Source organism: Agelaius phoeniceus, chromosome 15 (genome assembly GCF_051311805.1).
Source record: "Agelaius phoeniceus isolate bAgePho1 chromosome 15, bAgePho1.hap1, whole genome shotgun sequence".
In the NCBI taxonomy this organism is placed as follows: Eukaryota; Metazoa; Chordata; class Aves; order Passeriformes; family Icteridae; genus Agelaius; species Agelaius phoeniceus.
The window spans coordinates 6,818,933-6,839,657 of NC_135279.1; the positions used below are offsets into that span (position 1 = coordinate 6,818,933).

The 20,725-nt window shown below is 52.4% G+C and overlaps 1 protein-coding gene across 3 annotated transcripts in view; it reads left to right on the forward strand.

Moving 5' to 3' along the window:
* The window catches only part of PDGFRB (platelet derived growth factor receptor beta), a 33,184-nt gene extending 15,618 nt beyond the window's left edge, over positions 1 to 17,566 (forward strand). The window contains exons 5-23 of one of the 3 annotated variants that reach the window (XM_077186389.1): positions 619 to 746; positions 1,043 to 1,217; positions 1,787 to 1,979; positions 2,176 to 2,291; positions 2,826 to 2,952; positions 3,109 to 3,323; positions 3,947 to 4,041; positions 4,301 to 4,433; positions 4,823 to 4,927; positions 5,026 to 5,136; positions 5,527 to 5,680; positions 7,328 to 7,494; positions 7,757 to 7,875; positions 8,968 to 9,090; positions 10,456 to 10,567; positions 10,851 to 10,950; positions 11,061 to 11,166; positions 11,750 to 11,988; positions 12,495 to 17,566. In XM_077186389.1, the coding sequence (XP_077042504.1) occupies positions 619 to 746; positions 1,043 to 1,217; positions 1,787 to 1,979; positions 2,176 to 2,291; positions 2,826 to 2,952; positions 3,109 to 3,323; positions 3,947 to 4,041; positions 4,301 to 4,433; positions 4,823 to 4,927; positions 5,026 to 5,136; positions 5,527 to 5,680; positions 7,328 to 7,494; positions 7,757 to 7,875; positions 8,968 to 9,090; positions 10,456 to 10,567; positions 10,851 to 10,950; positions 11,061 to 11,166; positions 11,750 to 11,988; positions 12,495 to 12,645 (2,669 nt within the window). In that variant the 3' untranslated portion in view covers positions 12,646 to 17,566. Of the gene's footprint in view, positions 1 to 618; positions 747 to 1,042; positions 1,218 to 1,786; positions 1,980 to 2,175; positions 2,292 to 2,825; positions 2,953 to 3,108; positions 3,324 to 3,946; positions 4,042 to 4,300; positions 4,434 to 4,822; positions 4,928 to 5,025; positions 5,137 to 5,526; positions 5,681 to 7,327; positions 7,495 to 7,756; positions 7,876 to 8,967; positions 9,091 to 10,455; positions 10,568 to 10,737; positions 10,756 to 10,850; positions 10,951 to 11,060; positions 11,167 to 11,749; positions 11,989 to 12,494 lie in introns of those variants that run through there. The other 2 variants (XM_077186390.1, XM_077186391.1) reach the window with 2 other exon arrangements.
* Positions 17,567 to 20,725: the final 3,159 nt, after the last annotated feature.

Here is a 20,725-nt window from a genome sequence, read left to right on the forward strand (position 1 = left end):
ACTCTCTCCCTGTCTCCTCAGTGATGATCAATTTGGAAGCTGTATTTAGTTCTCTGTTAGAGAATGGGTTTTGCCTACAAGTCAGCTCCATCCCTCAGGGAAGACAGTTCCCAGTGGATCAGTCCACCCAGGGTAAATGGACTGGTTGCCCACTTATGTGGTATTCACATGCCCTCTGAATGGAGAGAAGCAGAGAAAAGAATGATCAAAACAATTCTTATCTCATTTGCTGCTCCTGTGGTTTTGAACATGTGGAATGTGTTGGAAGATTTTTTACCCAGGGTGATCACTTGATTGGATTCTGGTGATGGTATTTTGATTCATTGACCAGTTGGATCCACATGTGGGTGTCAGAACTGTTGGCTGACAGTCACAAGTTTTCAGTAGTAGTTAGAAGTAAGTATGATGTAGTATAGTTACAGGATAGTATAATATAATATAATTTTAATATAATATAATATAATTTTTTAATATAATATAATATAATTTTAATAAAGCGAGTGTTCAGCATTCCAAAGCCATGGAGTCAGATGCCAATCATTTCCTTCTTTGGGGGTCCTGCTTTTATAATACACTTATCCCTCCATAATTAATTCCTCTCTTCCACCTCTCCCCCAGTGTCATCTGTGAACGTGTCCATCAGTGCAGTGCAGACCATGGTGCGCCAGGGGGAAAACGTCACCGTCATGTGCACTGTGAGTGGCAACGAGCTGGTCAACTTCAACTGGGACTATCCCCGCAAGCAGGTGAGTGCTCCACACCCACAGGCTCTGGGCAGCAGCTCCAGCCTTCACCCAGATGTGCCATGGCAATCACTCATTGATATTCCATGGCAGAAGTTATGGGATGCTGCTGCCACACAGGGAGGTTTGATGGGGATATGCTTGGGTTAAGACTGTCTCAGGGGTCTCTGATTTGTGTGTTCCCTGTCCTGTGGCAGCCAGACTGGGGTCCTCTACCACTTTCTCCCCCCTCCCTGTGAGCCCAGTGGCAGAACATGGTTTTGGCTCCTCATACCACATCTCCTGTCCCCATTTTGCAGGCAGGGAAGGCTGTGGAGCCAGTGACTGACTTCCTGCCTGGATCCACTCATGAGATCCGCTCCATCCTCATCATCCAGAATGCAGAGCTGGAGGACAGTGGGACCTATGTCTGCAATGTCTCTGAGGGCTACCATGAGAAGACAGACAGGAAGGACATCACTGTCCAAGTGATCGGTGCGTCACTGCCCACACTCCCAGAGCCACCAAACCGTGTGGGCGTTCAGGCAGGATGTCCCAGAGTGACCCCCCCTCCTCTCTCACAGCCTCCAGCTTTCTCCCCTCCTCACTTCTGCTCTAAGTAACCATGACAACGAGCTAAACCTCACCCCATGTCACCCCTGCCTGCTTCTTGGCTTCAAAACATCCCAAATTTCCCTTCATGGCTTTAAGACTCTTGAGGGTATTGGTAAGAGCTCCTCTGCACTGTGCAGTGCCAGGGTGATGTTAAGATATGTTGTCTTCCATCTGCATCTGACCTTCTTTCATGTAATTTGAGGGGAACTATCCCATCTCCATTATCTCCACAAGATAACAGCCACATGCTTCTACCCTGTGAGCTCTGCTCCGGTGTGGCTCTGCATCCACACTCCTCTCACACACAAGCCTGAGGTCTTGAGGGATGGATCTGGAGCTGCCCCACCACTTCTGGGTGTTCAGAGAGTTTTGTTCCAGATCCATGTTTATCTAAAGGGCCAGGGAGGGGGTTATTCCCCTTTCTGACCACCCTCTTCCTCTTGCCTCAGAGCATGGCTTTGTGCACTTCCACACCCACCTGCCCAGCACGGTGTATGCTGAGGTCCACAAGAGCCACACTATCCAGGTGGAAGTGGAGGCTTATCCCCAACCCAGCATTGTGTGGCTGAAGAACAACAAGACATTGACCATGGAGAGCAGCAGCGAGTTCACCATCACCAGCAGGAACCTGTCAGAAACCAGGTATGGGCCCATCATTCCTCACCAGGGTGCAGAGAAGGGGTAATTCACAAAGGAATCTCCAAACTGCTGGTTGGGCACAGTTGGTGATTGAATAGCTTTCTGTGAGAAGATTTTGAGCACTTCTCAGGTGGGTGGGAGCACTACCAGTCCCTGGGTACCTCCCCACAGCCATCACTCTGGGACTGTGTCTCCCCAGGTACCAGACAGCTCTGGTGCTGGTGCGGGTGAAGCAGGAAGAAGGAGGATTTTACACCATTCGGGTTTCCAATGAGGATGATGAGCAGGAGATCTCCTTCCATCTGCAGATAAATGGTGAGGATGGGCATGCACACACATGGCTGAGGAGAGCAGGAGCAGCCTCAAGGGGTGGCACCATCCTTTGCTGCAGAACCCTCAGAATGAAGCCCTTACTCCTGTGGCTGCAGCTCCAGAGTGGTCTTGCTTAAAGAAAGAGTGTTCAAGCAACAAAAACACTTGGGTGAAATATCTCACACTTGGCCTCAGAGCAAGGGGGACAGGGAGGCAGCACAGACACCATCAGCTTGGCCCAAGGTAGTAGATGTAGAGATGATTGATTGCACAGCTGTGATGTCCTGGGCTTTCCCCCATGCTAACCCTGCTCTCCAGTCAGGCTATGTGGGGGCAGATCTCCTCCATAACCCCCTCAAACCTTACTCTTTTTGCCATTCCCTTTCAAAAATAAACCACAATGGAGGTGATGAGTCCCACCTCATCCCTAGGCTATGGCAGGGATACAGTAGACTCACATTCCCGAGGAATCATGTTCCCCTTCCATCCTGCAGTCAGGAGGGAAGATTAATTCCCATCACTGCCTTTTGGTTTCAGTGCCAGCTAAAGTGGTGGAGCTCAAGGAGAACAGCAGTGCCAGCAGTGGGGAGCAGACTGTAACATGCTCTGCTGAAGGCATGCCCCAACCAGAGATCAGCTGGTCAACTTGCAGTGACATCAAATGGTGAGTGCAGGGACGGAGGCCATGAGAACAGCCGTGCTTTTATTTATTACAATAACAGGCTGTTATTTAATTGCATTCTGCTGGCACACTCACCTGGGCATCCCATGGTGGCACGGGGTCCCTGCTGGCTCTCAGGTGCCTTTGTCCTCTCTGGAGCAGGTGCAGCACCAAGGGCCAGCCCAGGCGGCTGCTGGGGAACGAGTCGGCCGAGATGGGCGTGCAGACCAACGCCTCGTACCAGGCGGAGCGGCAGCTCTACCGCGTCAACAGCACCCTGCAGCTGCACAGGGTGCACGAGCCCCTGCTCCTCAGGTGCACCGTGCACAACTTCCTGGGCACCAGCTCCCAGGACATCACTCTGGTGCCACACGGTGAGGGATGAGACAAGTTTTGAGGCAGTAGTGGGGAGATAGACCTTTCTGTGTCGCCAGCCTGGAAACCTGGCTGCTTCTGCCCCAAATGAAGCTTCCCTTGGGTTGAACAGAAAAGATTTTTCCAGTTGGAGTGTGGAGCCCTTATGTCCAATGGCCATGGATATGCTCTTCCCACTACTGGCAGGGTCATCTCTCCAGGGAGGCAAGACAGGAGTGCCTGAGCAGGTCCCCAGTGTCTTGTTGTTAGCCCACAGGTCACTAGATGGTGCCACGGACTTGAACATCCCAAATATGAAGAAGGATGGTCTCAGCCCAGGCCCAGGGCTGACACCTCTCCCCCCAGCAAAATAGTCCCTCTAGATCTTTCCACCCTCCTGTGGCCAAACCTCTCCCGAGGCAGAAACCAGTAACAACCCATCACCCCATCATCCCTGGGGGGCTGCAGGTGCTGGGAAAGTGTGCCCAGGAAGAGACTGTCCCCACTCAGAGAACAGCTCAGGGTCAATGTCTGGGGGAGGAGTGTGCGGGGACCTCTCTGCACTGCTCTCCCCTCCTTTCCCTGGGTGCTCAGGCCATGCAGGGGTGGAGGAGTCTGACTGCTCTCCCTGTTATCTTTGTAGCCTTGCCATTCAAGGTGGTCATCATTTCTGTCATCCTGGCCCTGCTGGTGCTCACTGTGATCTCCTTGATCATCCTGATTGTGCTGTGGCAGAAGGTAAGAGAGGAGAGTGTTCCCAGCCTGATACAGTGGTACCCCAGGGTTAGGGTGGCTGGGTCTCATGATGTCCCAGCTACACCAGGACCTATGGGCCTCCATCAGTTCCTGTGTGCCCTTGGCATCTCTGGGGTAGATGGGAAATTAGACAATGGCTGTAGGGACCAAAGGCTCCTTAACAAAGTCCAGACAAATCCCCCACACCCTCTCTGACTCCCACCCTCTCAGAAGTCTCTTTTCTCTCTGCTCCCTTTTCCAGAAACCTCGTTATGAAATCCGCTGGAAGGTGATTGAGTCGGTCAGCTCTGATGGGCACGAGTACATCTATGTGGATCCCATGCAGCTCCCTTATGACTCCACCTGGGAGGTGCCCAGGGACAAACTGGTGTTAGGTAAAGGCTCTGCAGTCCCACTGATGGATTCCTGAGGTCCTGGCTGTCTGGGGGTGATAATCCAAAAGAGACCAACCCAGAATCCAAGAGTTCCCTGGAGATATGATGTGGTCCTGGAACAGGGGGATCATCTAAGACCATGGTGTGAGGCCAGCTGCCCCCTTTGGCATTAAGCACCATATTATTCCTGGCTATTCCACCTTGTATCTGGCAGTTCTGGAAACCAGCCCCAACCCCAAACACCATAGCTCACGGCCTTGTCCATGCCCACCAAGATGACTGCAGCAATGCTGGTGTGGTTTCAGACAAGGAGCTGTATTTTCCAGGCTCCTCTCCTCACCCCTCCTCTAGAACATTGCCAACTTTTCCTCCTGGCTGTTTCCTTGCAGGACGCACTCTCGGCTCCGGTGCCTTTGGTCGTGTGGTGGAGGCAACAGCCCATGGCCTGAGCCATTCCCGGTCCACCATGAAGGTGGCAGTCAAAATGCTCAAGTGTGAGTTCTCCCCCTTTCCCCACCCTAAAGCTACAGGACCAGTCAGTGCCACACTCTCCCCTCCTTGCCCTGCTGCTCACACTGGCTCTCCCCTACAGCCACAGCCCGCAGCAGTGAGAAGCAAGCCCTCATGTCTGAGCTGAAGATCATGAGCCACCTGGGACCTCACCTCAACATCGTCAACTTGCTGGGGGCCTGCACCAAAGGAGGTAGATGAGCCCTGAGCACCCAATCTCTGCTTCCCTGGGCTGTGCTTAGGAGGACAACTGTCCTTAGATAGAGTAATTCCTGTTTTCTGGTTCCAAATGATTCAACCTGTTTTCTGGTTCCAAATGATTCAACCTTCTCCTAAGAAAACCATGTGGGACTCTGAACACCTTTCTTCCAACCTGATTGAAACTGGGAAGGCATGTGTGTCTTAACCTCCACCTCCCTCCACAAACACAAATTTCAAATGCCAAAAAATGCTCAGTACCAGAAAAGTGGCTTTTCCCTTTGGCCCTGCCTTGACACCCTGCAGTCTGGTAATATCCTTGTGCAGTGAAATTCACGGCCAGGATGGCCAAGGCAGGGCTGATGCCGGTGTTGTGTCCCACCAGGACCCATCTACATCATCACGGAGTACTGCCGCTACGGGGACCTGGTGGATTACCTGCACCGCAACAAGCACACCTTCCTGCAGGCCTGCGGGGACAAGGCGCGGCGAGAGGCGGAGCTCTACGGGAACACCCCCAAGGAGGACCCTGTGCACAGGTACGGGAAAGCAGCTCTCTCCTCCTCCCTGCTGCCCGCCCCGTCCTGGCCCCATCACGGAGGGAGGCTGTGTGCTGGTCTGTCTGAGTGCCACTGAGTCCCTCTGAGTGCCACTGAGGGAACCCTGGCCAGCCCCGACACGGTGGACAGCGAGGGGGGCGCTCCCCTGTGCCCCGGGGGTACCAAAGGCAGCGAGGCTGGTCCCCATCCCCGGGGGCACAGAGGGCAGCCGGGCTGATCCCCATCCCCGGGGGCACAGAGGGCATCCAGGCTGATCCCCATCCCCGGGGGCACAGAGGGCATCCAGGCTGATCCCCATCCCCGGGGGTACCAAAGGCAGCCAGGCTGGTTCCTGGGGGTACAGAAGGCAGCCAGGCTGATGCCTGCAGCAAAGGAGATGCTGGAACAACGGTGGAAGATGAAGGGGTCGACTCTTAGCAGAGGTTAATGCAAGGTTTATTTCAGGAGCTCCGGGGAGCCCCTACAACCTCAGGGGGCTCCTGCTGAGAGCTCCGGGAGAGGCGCCAAGGTTACATTTAAAGGGAGGTGGTAACCTAAAGTAGATAACATTTTACTGACCAATAAGAAAAATTAAGGGATGGGTACTGGGAAATGGACATTTAGGACAGCGTATGGGATAACACCTGGGGGGTTGACCCCAGCTTCTGGCTAATCACTCGATGTCCTGGACCGAAAGTTCTAGATGGAGGGGATGGGATGCTGAGTGACTGACAGAGAGCCAGGGTGGGGATTTGAGGATGATCTCAGCAAAGGAAAGGGATCACACAGGTAGAGGGAGGGGATACAATCTGAGGTAAACCATTTGGGGAAAATAAGGGGATACAAAGACAGAACCATTATAAAACATAAAAACACACTACAACAGCTGGTACTCTCAGGAAGGATCCTGCATTTCTCCAGAGCAGTGAAATAAACACTGGCCCAGCACTGGGACACAGCTGGCTCCTCTGTTACCTTCTTAGACCAGCCCACGTGCCAACCAGTGACCTCCAAGCAGCTCCTGACAGAGAGGAGTTAGCAAACAGAGCCTGAGTTTGCTAGCACACATGCCAGCTGCTCCATGCCAGTTGGGAATATTTCCTGGCACCATTAACTTTATTTGCATAACCATAGCCATGCAGTGAGTGCAGAGACACAGGGTTTTCCAGCATGTCTGAACCACTGGAGATCTCAGCTGTGCATTTCCAGGGCAGGTTGAGTTGCTACTGAGCCTAAGGGAGAAGTGCTAAAGGAGGGCAATTGCACAAGAGGTGTCACAAGGAAAGGGAAATGGTCCTTTATCTGTTTGCCAGCTGTAAGGGATGCAGGCACAGCAGTGCAGAGAAATGTTCCCCTGGGAAGTTAGAAAGCAGCACTTCCTTCCAACATAGCAAAACAATAGTGAAATAGAGCAGTGTTACAGCTCCCCCCTGCCCTTTCTGCCTGAAGGCAGCTGAGGTCTTCCTAAGCACTCTGCCATTTGCACACCACTTCATCCATGATGCAGGGCTTCTTTGCCAGCTGTGTGGGAAATTTCGGTGCTGGGGCTGAGGGTTTGGGAATTTCAGACTCACAGATCACTGCCCCCAGCCCTCATGTCTCCTCCTCTCCTCTGGACCTGAGCAGCCTCTTCTCTTCCCCCCACAGCCACCTCTCCATGTCTGTCGAGAGTGACGGGGGCTACATGGACATGAGCAAGGATGATTCCCTGGACTATGTGCCCATGTCTGACATGAAGGGTGAAGTCAAGTATGCTGACATCGAGTCCTCTAACTATGGCACCCCCTATGAGCTGGACAGCTACTCCCCCTCAGGTAACAGCCTGGCCACAGCAGGAGGGAGAGGTGCTTTGGGTGCTGGATGCCTTTGCTTGCTAAGGTCACTTCTGGGACTTGTCCAGAAGCAGTGCTAGATGTCCTCACAATGAGAGCTCCCAGATGTGTCCCTTTGTTGCTGGAGGCAGAGCATTCCCCAGTGTGTCCTCTCACTACTGGGAGGCTCACCAGTGTGCTGGGTGACACCAACATCCATCTCTGATGTTGATAACACCAACATCCATCTCTGCTTGCCCTCCAGCTCCTGAAAGGACAGACCGGGTGACACTGATAAATGAGTCTCCACTCCTCAGCTATATGGACTTGGTGGGCTTCAGCTTCCAGGTGGCCAATGGGATGGAGTTCCTGGCTTCCAAAAATGTATGTATGCTGGCTGGTCTGTTGTGGTGGCCAGCAGTGTGTTTTCTGCCATGTCCTGCGGTCGGCTTCCTCCCACTGTCCCTCTGTCTGTGCCAAACTCCTTGTGGGATAAGTGGCTGTGCAATTGAAGAGCTGCTGACCACTTCCCTTTGGAAACACAGTCCTGGAGATCAGCATGACTGTATTTGCATGTGACAGCTAACCCTGGCTCACACTGAGCTTCAGACCTGAAATTCCCTGACTCTTGCTCCTCCTGAGCCGTGTTCAGCACAGCTGTGGCATTATATCATCCCTGTTTACTGGGATGACCAAACAGCCTGCAGGGAGCTAAAGCACAAGGCACTCTGCAGCAAGCAACTACTCTTCCTAGACACCCTTATTGCACTGCATGCTCTGAGCACCCCAGAGCTCATCAGAAGTGCTTGTTCAGTGGAAATTAAGCCACCGTGGAGGTCTAGGCTCTGGGCTTCCTAAGGTCTGGCTTAGCCCAGGGCAGGCAGTAATAAAGTTGGATTGTGTGAAGCATCACACAGGGCAGAGCTAACAGAAGGCGTCAATGGCATCAATGCAGAGAGAAATTCCTGGCTCTGTGCCCCCAGCCAGACAGTCTGATCCCTAGAAGTGCATGCTCAGTGCTCCCACAGCAAATGTCAGGGCTGCTCATACAGAAAACATCCATCATGCTGGCAGACTAGGAGGCACAAGCCAGGCTGGTGTAACTCAGATGTGTTCAGGCTGCTGGGCTGGGTTGTCCAAACAGAGATAGAGACACCCCCTCCTCCCAGCCCACCAAGTCCCCTCGCTGGGTCCAGCCCTGGCAATCCCCTCTCTCCTGGGCTGGTCAGGTTCCCCTGCTGGATCTGCATGGCTGATGCTGTCACGGAGGAAGCAGTCCAGGCAAACAGCAAAAAGGTGTTAGCTCTGCTGGTGGTGGAGCCATGATTGTCCCCAGAGGTGAAGGAGACACCTGAAATGGCGTGAGGTGCCTCCTGTCCCTGCAGCCCCAGGCGTGGGCTGGTGCTGGAGCTGGGCTGTGTTCTCAGGCTGTGTGAAGGCTCCTCACAGTGACAGTGCTCTGTGTCCCCCCTGCAGTGTGTGCACCGTGACCTGGCTGCCAGGAATGTCCTCATCTGTGAGGGGAAGCTGGTGAAGATCTGTGACTTTGGCCTGGCGAGGGACATCATGAGGGATTCCAACTATATCTCCAAAGGCAGTGTGAGTACCAATGTGAGCCTTGCAAGCTCCTTCTTCCCAGGGCTCTGGGCCTGGCACCCCCTACATAGTCCCCCTGTGAGCCACCTGTCCACCACTGTGCCCAGAAATGGTGACAGAGCAGGACTCTCAGGAGATGATGTCAACAGCCAACCATCCTTCACTTTGTTTGCTCTGCACACTGTCAAGTAGCAGAATTGCTTGTCCCCATCTCCTGGCTCTTTACAGAAGAACCTGAAGTAGCAAAACTCAGGATTGTCCCCTGTACACTGTCCTGATCACAGCAGCAGTGCTGCATCCTGCCAGCACTGAGTGTGGTCCTGAGCTTCAGGCAGGAAGAGGGCAAGGTTAGGCAGCTTGGTAGGGCTGTAGTGACTCACTGACCACTCTGGGAAGAGATTCACAGGATTCTGCTCTAACCACTAGACCACAAGTTAAGAAGAAGTGTTTTCTTGCAAGCAGCTACTTTCCAGAGAGATGTCTCCAATCTTTCAACGCAGGGGAGGATAAAGCTGTAATTGATCTTTGCCAGAAAGCATTTCCCTGTGATTTTAACAACAGCCTATCCACTCCAGCCCTGAGGCATTTGTGAATCTCCAATCCCAAGCAAAACAGGCCATGTAATTCCCAGAGAAACTGAGGCTGAGAATGGAGACAGGTGCCTTAAACCCCCACCTTTATCTAATCTGCAAAGCTCTCTCATGCTTTCTCCCACGTGCTGTCAAACAGATACTCAGAGCTTGGTCAGGGGGACCCTCCCCCAGAGGGGTTGGGGTTTTCAGTCCAGCCTTGACATAGCTGGTTTCCTGTCCAAAATGGGAAATGAAACTGAGCCCCTTTGCAATCCTTCCTGGAGATTATTTTGGTATTCATTGTGCAAGCAAATCCCAGGAGCAGCAGCCAGTTCTGCATACAAGCTGGACAAGTGAGGCTTTCATTTTTATTACTCTGAGTGAATAAGAACAGAAGAGAAGCTGGATGGCTCTTTTCTGGTCACCCCTTAGCCTCCTCCAGCCTGGTCTCAGGTTTCCAAAGTCAGGTTGTGCAAGTCAGTGGCCTCATTGAGAGTGAGGGAACAGAGAACACACACTGTGACATGTGTGCATTCATCATGGCAGGCTGGGATGGAAATGGACACAACACATCCATTCTTTCCTCCTGCCTGCTGGGTCTGTTCTGCACAAATAAAGAGGCAACTGGTCCCTCCCAGAACTGACTGACAGCAGATGTCAACAGATGTGTTGGACTCACAGGCAGATCTGAAGGCTCTTCTTTGCTTGTAATTTGGTCGTCAGGCTCTTATCTGTTAAAACAACTGCTGTGGGTAGAGCTGACTCTCTTCTTGTTTCATTTTTGATTCTCTCTTAGACCTTCTTGCCCCTTAAGTGGATGGCTCCAGAGAGCATCTTCAACAACCTCTACACTACCCTGAGCGATGTGTGGTCTTTTGGGATTCTGCTTTGGGAGATATTCACCCTAGGTGAGTGCCCTGGAGGTCATGGTGGTGTCTGTAGTTCTGATAACATGTTAGCAGGATCCCTTCTAAAACAACAAAAATGCATTTCTAACCTCCAAGTCCCTACTTTGCCAGTCAGAGTAGCACTTCATTCCCTGTCTCCTTCTTCCCCATGCTCACGTTGCATTTGGAAGTGAACTGAAACAAGAAAGGTAAAGAAATAAGAAAACCTTGGTGTGAAATGCATGTTGGCTGGAGGGTGGCAGGCAATCCTGCAGCCTAATTCCTGCTCTCCCTTTACCCCCAGGAGGGACTCCATACCCTGAGCTGCCCATGAATGAACAGTTCTACAACGCCATCAAACGTGGCTATCGGATGTCCAAACCCACCCACGCCTCTGATGAGATGTAAGTGCTGTCAATATGTGTTTCCCCTGGATGTGCTCTACATGCCACAGAAGCATTTCTACCTGTTTTCCTCACCTGCTGACTCAGTGTTCTCCTTTCCCTCTTGGCAGCTACAGCATCATGCAGAAGTGCTGGGAGGAGAAGTTTGAGATCAGGCCATCCTTCTCACAGCTGGTGGTGCTTATGGGAAACCTCCTGGTGGACTGCTACAGGAAGGTATGTCCAAAGGACCCTGTGCTGGAGGGACAGAAGGGGGTCAGTGCCTTGGTGAGGGCCCTCAGTCAGGCTTTGGAGACCAGTCTTTAGTCTGGTCTGGACTTTCTTCAGGAGTCTTTGGTCAGGTTGTGCAAGTCAGCAACCTCATCAAGAGTGAGAGAACAGAGAACACACAATGTGACATGTGGGCATTCATCATGGCAGAGGATTTTGCTGTGACCAAGGCTGCAGTAGTTGGAGCAGCCAGTGAAGGTGGTTTGGGCATCCCAGGAACATTGCTGAGACAACTGCATCGCCAGACAGGCAGCTGGTAACTCAGCAACTGCAGAAATCAGAACTGGCAGCAGATCAAAATCCTGCCTCCAACTGTGTGGTATTTTGGAGCTGTGAAGTTGTGCCACTGACCTCTCCCTTAGGAAAGGTCCATGGCCTATCTTTCTTGGAGTAAGAGCAGCTGAACCCAGCTAGGAGATACCAGCCCCTCTAGGAAAACCTGGCAGGCAGGACAAGGAAACCCAACATGAGTGCATTCTCCCCACTCACAAAACCTCTCCCTTTCTTTGGTCACCTCCTGTGGGAGCAGAGGTACCAGCAGGTGGATGAGGAGTTCATGAAGAGCGACCACCCCGCGGTCGTGCGCACCAGACCCGCGGTTCCCGTGCTGAACAACGCCCGCCTGGCTGCCGGCTCCCCCAGCAGCCACATCCTCTACACAGCCGTGCACCAGCACGGGGGGGAGAACGACTACATCATCCCCCTTCCCGACCCCAAACCTGAGGGGAGCTCTGACCTCCCCCAGGAGGCCTCCATCAGCAGGGCCAGGTAAGAACATTGCTCCTGAGCATTGTCCTTTGCTCCGGCTGTCCAAATCTGAAACGGGGACCTCAGGAGAAAATGGGGATGCTCTGTTGAGGCACAGACTAGGGATGGGTATACTGGGAGAGAAGGAGGGCAGTGTCACCCCATCTGAGGTGCTGTGACCTGCATGAGCCCACAAGGGTGGAGATGAACCAGAGGAGCTGGGGCATGAGCTAAGATAGGGCACAGTGTCACATCCCTGCACGTCACCCAGCACAGCTGAGGACAAGCAGCCCCACTTACAGGGAGGGGAGCAGGCAGGGAACCACGTTCTGTAGAACCCACCCAGCCATGTGTTGTGTTTGAGGGCTGGATAGACCCACCTGGTATGGTCTGTTCCACTGGGGGAAGCTACTCACATAGAGTGGGGCTGCTGGGAACTCAAAACCTTCCCAGTTTCTGGGAATCCTCTCCCACCCACAGACCTGGGACAAGACACTCATTTCTCTCTCCCTCTTGTCTCTCTTCAGCTCTATGTTGAACGAGGCCAACACATCATCTACAATATCCTGTGACAGCCCTCTGGGCCTCCAGCAGGACGAGGAGCAGGAATCTGACCCACAACCAGGCTGCCAGGAGCCAACCACAGGACACCAAGAAGTGGAGGAGAGTTTCCTGTAGTCAGAGCTGGGCTGACTTTGCATCTCCCTATGGAGAGGCCAGCTGAGGGGGCTGACCCAGATGTCACAGAGAGCCATGCTTGTGCTTGTACATCAGGACATCCCCACCTGCCCCAGCATTCCTCCTTCCCTCCTGTCTCCCAGTGCTGGGTGGGGAATTAAAGACTTTTCCCCACTGTCATCCCCTTCCCCCTTAAAAAGAGGTGGCTCAGTGCCAGACACCCTCTAGATCACTGCCACATCCTCCTCAATGATCAAACCACTGCAGGAGGGAGACATCTCACAGACCAACACCTTTTCAAGTGGAAGACATGGTTGGATCTCCATGAGAGGCCACTTTCTGCATTGCTAAGATGACACTCCAGCCTCTTCCTCCTCTATGGCACAGAGTTTCGTCTCCTCTGCACCAGCACTTCTCTGATGGTCTCAGCACCAGCCACACCGTGGTTCTGTGAAATGCCACTGGGACAGATCATCCACCTGGAGCCCATTGCTGGGGTGTAGAGGACCTGCAACGCCAGCCTTCAGCTGCTGGAGGTCAGGAGTACATTGGATTCTCCTCCAAGCCTGAAGAGGCCAGCCAGTGTCTGGGAGGTACAGAAATACCATTTTCCTCTCTTGGCAGTGCTTCCATGGTGGATGGAGCATCACAAGCACTACAGGTGTTCACAGCTCTGGGGCACAGCTCTGCATCCCCCTGGAGGCTGTCACACCCTTCTGTGCCCAGCGTGGCACCAGGAGCCCCAGGGACATGCCAGGAGCTCCAAATGCCCTCACAATGACTTGGTTATAGAAGCAAGGAGGGCAGTCACTGTTGTTCGTGTTGTCTGTGTGGACACTAAGCTAATTATTCTCCATTGAAGATTTAAAGGGAACAAATATATTAATCCACTAGCCAGGGCCAGTATAAGGAAGCAATATGGTTATTCATTAATCTACTGCCACTACACCCAGTTCATCTGCTGGGAAATCATATAACCACGCCAGCTGCAGAATCCTTGTGCTTTATCTTTGGGAAGCAAAGGCTCACCTTTGATAAACTGTTCACCCAAACACCCCTTCTCAGGATGGGAGGGCTCACCCTTCCCTCCTGAGTCACAGCAAGATTATGGGCAGAAATAAGGATACCAGGACACCAACCCAGGGATAGCTCCAAAGAAAGAGAGGGAGAGAGGCTGGGAAGCTCCTTGGTCACAGCTGAGCTGTATCTCACACCCTGCCACCTTCTGGGGTCAGGCAGAGCCACTTGCAGCCTGCCAGGGCTGTGAAATGTCACAGGGAACCAAGCAGGGCAAGAGGAATCAGAGAGGATTCCCTTCTCTTGGTGAGTGTTTTGTAAACTAAATGGGCTCCCCCTGCTTCTGCCCTCCTTCCCCACTTCTCACAGATGGGTCAGGGGCTTCTTGTGCTCTCAGCTGGCACTGAATGAGCAGACCCAAAGCAGGAGGGGCACCAGGCTTGGGAAATCAGTTGTGAGCCCCACCTCTGCAGAGATGAAAGCTGGACCCCCCAAACCACAGCTCTGACACCACAGAAGACAGCAGGTTTTTCTCTGAAATGAGTTTCACTTCACACAGAGCTCTGTTCACTGCTTGTCCCCTGCTCCCATTAACTCTTCATTGCCCTACTCATGCACATCTCTCTGTGCATCCTACAAGAACTGCACAGGCAGGTTTACAAAATCAGAAATTCAGTCAGCATCTTGCTGGGCTTCTGCCACCTCAGAGCCACTGAGAATTTAATAATTTTTAAAAAAATATGGAACTTCTGTCAGAAATCCCCAGCAGAACAGCTTCTGTTTAAAGTTTTCTACCATTCCAGTTCTGCCATTTATGCAGCTAAAGGAGGAGTAGGTGTTTTGTGGGCTGATGTCCTTGGTAAAATGTGAACATAAGAAATAGCACTTTTATTGGCAGCCAGCAGAGGATATTTTCAGCCTATGTGGTCAGATTCCCCACCATCCATAGGAAACATACTGTGAATGACAACTGTTTTTCCATCCTCTGTTTCCTCCTGCTTGTAATGAAGGAGCCATCTCCTATGGCCACAGTTCATTAAATAATCCTCACTGCAGAGAAGCAGTAATTTATGAGATCCTTTGGGTCAGATCACTTGATTTTTTTTTTTTTAACATGTAAGGTGCTTGGTAGGATCTGTGTCACTGCAACTTGAGCCCAGAGGATGGCACATCAGATTATCCCAACAGCCCCTGTCTGCACCAGCTCCATTTTTAATTCACCCTTCTCTACCAAAGGTGACCAGAAGTACCCAGTACTCCAGGTGAGGTCAAACCTACACCTCACACAGGGTATTATCAGTTCTGGCCTGTGCTGGTCTCAACTTATCTGGTGTAGCTTTGGATAATTTTGGCTTTTTCCCAGCCACAACATACTGAGAGCTTGGAGTCATCCTCTGACCAATCTAGGCACCTACGTCTTTCTACACTTCCAGCATTACTAACCAAGATACTCCCTGCTGTTCCAGACATTGGGTCATCAGCAAATTTTGTTAACAAACTGTTATTTTTGGGCTGGACTGACTAATAAAAATATTAGATACTTCTAGCAACCAGAGCAATCTGAGAGAGATACTTTTACTACCTCCCTCCAGCCCAAAGACTTCCCATCAATTAACACCTTCTCACTTTCCCTTTGGCCATTTGCTTATTTCAAAAATCCTGTTCTAAACTTCATCTTGTACAGATTTAATTGCTAGTTAAATTACTAATTTCCCACTATCAAATAGTTTCCACAGTCCTGGAAGGGGAGATCTCCCTGCTGGGGGAGCTCAGGTATCCTGTCCTATTAGCTGGGCATTAGCTATATTTGAATGCCTATTGCATTTTGTCCCTTTTGTAGATTTACTGCAATTATTATTTGCATCAAAATCTGTTCTGGCTGCTGCTGAGATGCTACTCTCACCTCCCTATTCCTTCTCAAAGTAGGTGCGCCAGACTTTGCAAAATGGTACACTCTGCACTCCAGAGGAATATGACCAAATACTTGCCCTTGGCCCATGATTTTAAGGGCTGAGTCTTGCACTTTGTGGTATTTTCCTGTCCTTACTCAACCTTTCACAGCACCTTTAGCAAGTTGCAGTGACCAGACCTTCTCAGCCAGGGACAAGCTGGCAGCTGGACAAAGCCAACATATTTTGCTAAGCATCCCTCCAAGAGAGGGCCTGGCAGAGCTGGGCATGACAGATCCAGCCCCATACTCCCTCTCTCTCTGCTCCAGTCCCTGCATGGCCTGGCAGGTGAGGGCCAGGAGAAAGGTTTGCCTGTTCTGGGCCCATCAGTTTTGTAGCCATCATTTCTCCAGTGAGACTCTGAAGGGAACCGGTCCCACTGGGTTTTCTGTTCTGATAATCAGTATTTTTGTTTGGGTGTGTCTTTGTGTTTAGAGGTGGATCCAAACTGAGCCCCCCATGAAGGAACACATGCCACAGCTTGGGCCCATCTCTAGTGCAATATCTTTTTATTTGTAGATTATATTTTACTCTACAACTGTTACATTGTTATCAGAACCAGTATATGCATAATCCTACTGCCAGTCACTATTTCATATGTGTATCCCAGAAACTAATGCAGCACTCTGGTGTCTCTTTCCACATTTAGGTGTTCCTCAGACTGATGTGTGCACAGGTTTTAATCCTTTTGTCCCTCTCAGTTTGAGTGTGTTATTTCCTTAAGCGCGAGTGTCACGTTTAGTGTTTGTTTGTGTTGTGTGAAATCTAGAGCACAGTGGACTTTAACTAAATTGTCTCTGTTCACCTGCCAGGGGGGCTGTGGCAGGGTCCCACGGGGATGGGGGCAGAAGTGCAGTGCAGATGTGCAGCCAGGGGAAGTCAGCCAGAAGTGAGAAGCAGCTCTTCTCTTTCTTCCCAGCCAGGGCTCTGGGCTGTGGGGAGACAGCACCACAAATACAGGGCACTGAGCACTCAGGGTTTGCCTGTGAGGAAGCCCAAGGTCTGTGCAGAGCTGGCAGATCTGGAGAAGGGGATTTCACAGAGTGCTAAGGAGACAAAGCCCCTGTTCCAACACACACGTGCGAGGAGGAGCCCTGGCTGGGCTCAGTGCCTAGCTCGGGTTCCAGGATCATCAGGGAGCCTGGATGCAGCCTGGTTGTGCTCCCACTTGGAGAGCACAGAGGTTGCCCTTTGGTGGCCCTTTTGGCATCCTTTGCCTCGGGTGGTTGCCAGGCAGAGAGCAGCCAGGGCAGCTCCAGGGCCACACAGGTCATTCCTGCAGCACATCCCAGCCCTGCCTGCATGTGAGTGTAACAGTGGAGGCACCATGGCATCTGCAGGACCTGTCCAAAGCAGGCCAGATATTGCTAAGAATAAGTTTTTATAGACCAGCACACGGGTTTCTGGGCTACCAGCATGATTCCCATGTTTCACCTGGAGACCTGAGGCCTCTGGGAAATGCCAAGGTGGATCTGGTTGGCTTTGGCAAAGGCAGGGGAGCTGCTCCAGCAGCACTTTGGAGTGAGGACTCTTGCCTGGGGTGGGAGGAGGCAGGAAGGGCAGCTTGTGCTGGGAGGCCTGCAGTGTCCCATCATTCCTGTTCTTTCCTCCTTCATGGGCTGATTGCACCAGAACTGCCAATCTTGCCCAAAGTGTGCCCTCTCCCCATCTTGCTGTGCTGGCTTGCTGGCATCACACTGTTCCTCTGCAGCCTTTCTGAACAGCAGCAGCACCTATCCCCATGCTGTCTGTCAAAATCAGCACGAGGGCAAAGGGAAAAACAGAGTTCAGACTAAGGTACCAAAGAGTTAACACTTTTCTAGGTTTACAGTTGTATTTGTAGGATTTGTACTATGTCACATTTATAGCCATGAGATTATTTTTATGCTGTAAACTTTTACAAATATGTTTTTAAAGAAAGAGTTTAAAAATAAAGGTGTTTTTCATTTTGCAAAGTCCCATCTCTTACTTTATTTGCCTGCTTTTGGTTGGGAACAACTCAGATGGGGCTGGGAACACAGCTTAACCCTGTGGTGGGTGAAAGCTAAGCATGTTAATACTCTGTGCATGACCCCAGTGCTTAGTGAAAGCCCAGCTGGGAGCCAGGCAGGGAGAAGCACTGCAGGGAGCAGCTGAGCCCTGAGGCAGGGTAAGGAAAAGGGGCAGGATCTGCCCCATCTCTGGTGGCTGTGCAGCTTGTGGGTCATGTGGGTGGAGGGAAGGACACCAGGAGTTGTTCCCATGTGTATCCCCACTGGCTTGGCCCCTTGGAGCATTGCTGGGGCTGTGCTCAGATCAGGGTGGGCATGCAGGAGAAATGACCAACTGAACAGGGGCTGGGCTGAAGGAGATGCAGGTACCACAGCACTGATTTTCCCACCCAGTTCGATAGCTCAGGGCAGTGGGAGGGCCTGGAGACAGCAACAGGGCAGGGCAGCAGCAGGAGCCACCCTGCAGCACACAGGGCCCCCCTGCCCAGCTCTCCTCCTTCCCTCTAACATGAGGAATTTGCTGATGCCCTCAAAAGCTGCAACTCCAAAATCCTGGCTCCCCACACCACCACTCCCTCAGACCCACGTGCTCTCCCCTCCTATCCCCTTTCCCCAGTCACCTCTCAGAGGCACTGAGGTCCCCCAGCCATGAGAGACAAGCACCCTGTGAGTCTTGCCCAAAGTTTTCTCCTCTCTAGCTCAAATGTAACTGCTCCCCCAAAATCCATCTCAAACTGCAGAGCAGAGATGTTTGCACCTTCTCTGAGCCACGTGCTTGCTGCAAAGAGGGGTTTTTGGTTGAATCATATCAGTGTTGACCCGGTTTTCTGGCTTCACAATGAAGCCCCCACTGGCATCAGTTGTGCCTCCCTCAGCTCCTGGAAGCTCCCTGTGTACCCAGAGGTCCAAGGCATGGAGTGCAGCAGCAAGCAGGTCCAGGTTCCAGCAAGGCTCCCTTTTCCAGCCTTTCCTGGGTTGCTGCCTTTGCTCATTTTTCCAGAGTGGAGGTTTGCAGCCTCCCTGACCAGCTCGGGCTGATTCTCCCCAGATATGCTCTGAGTCACCTGGCACGGCTCAGTCAGGGCATTTTTCTCCAGGAGCTGAATCAGCAGGGAGAAAAAGAATCCCCTTTTGTCCAGAGAGGCTGCATCAAAGGCCTGGGGGACAGCAGAGAGGTGGAATGGACAGAGCTCAGCCTGAACCCTGCAGGCTCCCACTGATCCCTACCCAGCAGACCTTTTGCATGTCAGCCCGTGCTGGGGTGGGGTCCTGGGGCTGGAAACGAGCAGGACAACATGGGGACCCCCAGCAGGGCATTTCCCCCCCCTAAAACAAGTCTCCTCTCCAGTGAAGAGACAGACACCCCATGGAGGAGCTCAGGGAAGCAGAGAGACTGCAGTGACAAACCCAGGAGCTGTGGAGCACCAACAGCTCAGTACCAGCAGGACACAGGTGCTCCACATGTGTCCCCAAACTGCTGCAGGGCAGTTCAGGCAGGCTTGGCACCGTGGCCAGCTGTGCTCAGTGCTGGGGTCCCAGCCTGGGATACAACTGAGCCTCCAGTGCTCCCAACCAGGGCTCAGAGCAGCCTCCATTCCCCCTTCCCCAGCCAGTCTACCAGGCACTGAGCAAGTCTCATCCCAACTTTCACAACCAGCAGGGCCTCCACAGATACTCCTGGGCTTTAGATTGCTCAAAGTAAGGTTGCAGCTTCTCTGAGAGCCTCCCTGCCCTGTGCTCAGAGCTGCAGTTCCAGCAGCACTCCTGTGGCTGAGCTGCTGCTTGCACGTAAGATTTGGGGTGCAGGAGGAAGAGAGGGACACAAAAGAGGGAGAGACCCCAAGCTTGTCCCAGTGAGCATCCCCAGGTGTGCCCAGTCCAGGCTGTCACCTGGGGATCACTGCCAGCAGAGATGCTGTGCAAGGGGCCCCCTCAAAGAGAAGAAGGCTGAGAGATTGTTTCCCTTCTCTCTATTGAACCTGTCTGGTTTAATACTTATTCACATTGGTGAGTCAGTTCTCTCTGAGCTGGCATTTGTTCCTGGAAAAAAAAGAAGCCTTAAAAAGAAGAAGGAGGGAAACAAACATCCTTTAAAAAGCCCCTTTGGCTTGAAAGGAGGAAAGAATAATCAAGCAGACATCTCCTGTGGCCCAGCTGCTTGACAGCCCCCAGCTCTGGGCAGGAGCCCCCCAGAGCACCATGCTGCCTCTAATTCATGTTCTTCTTCCCTGCATCCTGCCAGGAAAAACTGCTGAGGGGAAATGTTCTTTGGCCAGAAGCTGCCTTTCCTTCTCTCTGGACTCCCTCACAGTCTCCAGCCATCCTTCTGGCCAAACCCAAGAGCTCTCCATGCTCCCATGACTCTTAGTCATCCCCAGCACAGTCAGCCATGCTCTCATCTCTTGGCCCCGGGGCCTTGTCCTGCTGGTGCCTCTCTAAGTGCCCCCTTTGGAGCAGCCCGTTCCCCTCCAGGATCTGGAGGCTTTCAGGGCACTGCAGGAGCAGATTCAACAGCCACCTCTGTGCAGATATTTTGGAACAACTCTTCTCTTGTCAGGGGGTTCCTGTCCCCTCCCTGCTGTTGGGGCTGCAGCTGGGGCAGATGGCAGAGCCTGGACCTTCCTGCCCTGAGCTTCCTGCCCAGCACTGTCAGGTGATGGCTGTCACTTCCCACCCCAGAGCTGCTGTGGACAGCCCTGAACTTCTGCTGCAGCCTGAGGTTATCCAGAGACAGAGCAGGGAGCAAGGGGCTCCCTGTGTCCGACAGGAGCTGCTAATCCTGGGTGTCCCTGGGTAACTGGTTAGCGTCAAGCCTCCCCTCACACCTGTTCTGGAATACTCACAGCCCAGTGGAGGGTTAACAAAGTACCTGATTTATTAATTACTAACACTTCTAATTAGCTGTTTAATTACCACTCCGAGGTGCCTGCCAGGCTGCCAATTATACAATAGCTCCCAGCAGCCTCCCCAGCAGCAGGGCAGGATGGGCTCTGGGGGAGGAAGGGTCTGTGCTTGAGCCCTGTGGCTGCCTGGGGCTGACAGGGTCATTCTGAGCCCCAGGACTGGAGGTTATGGGGACAGGAAAGAGCAGGGGTTCCCAAGTGCCCCCATACCAGAAGGGGC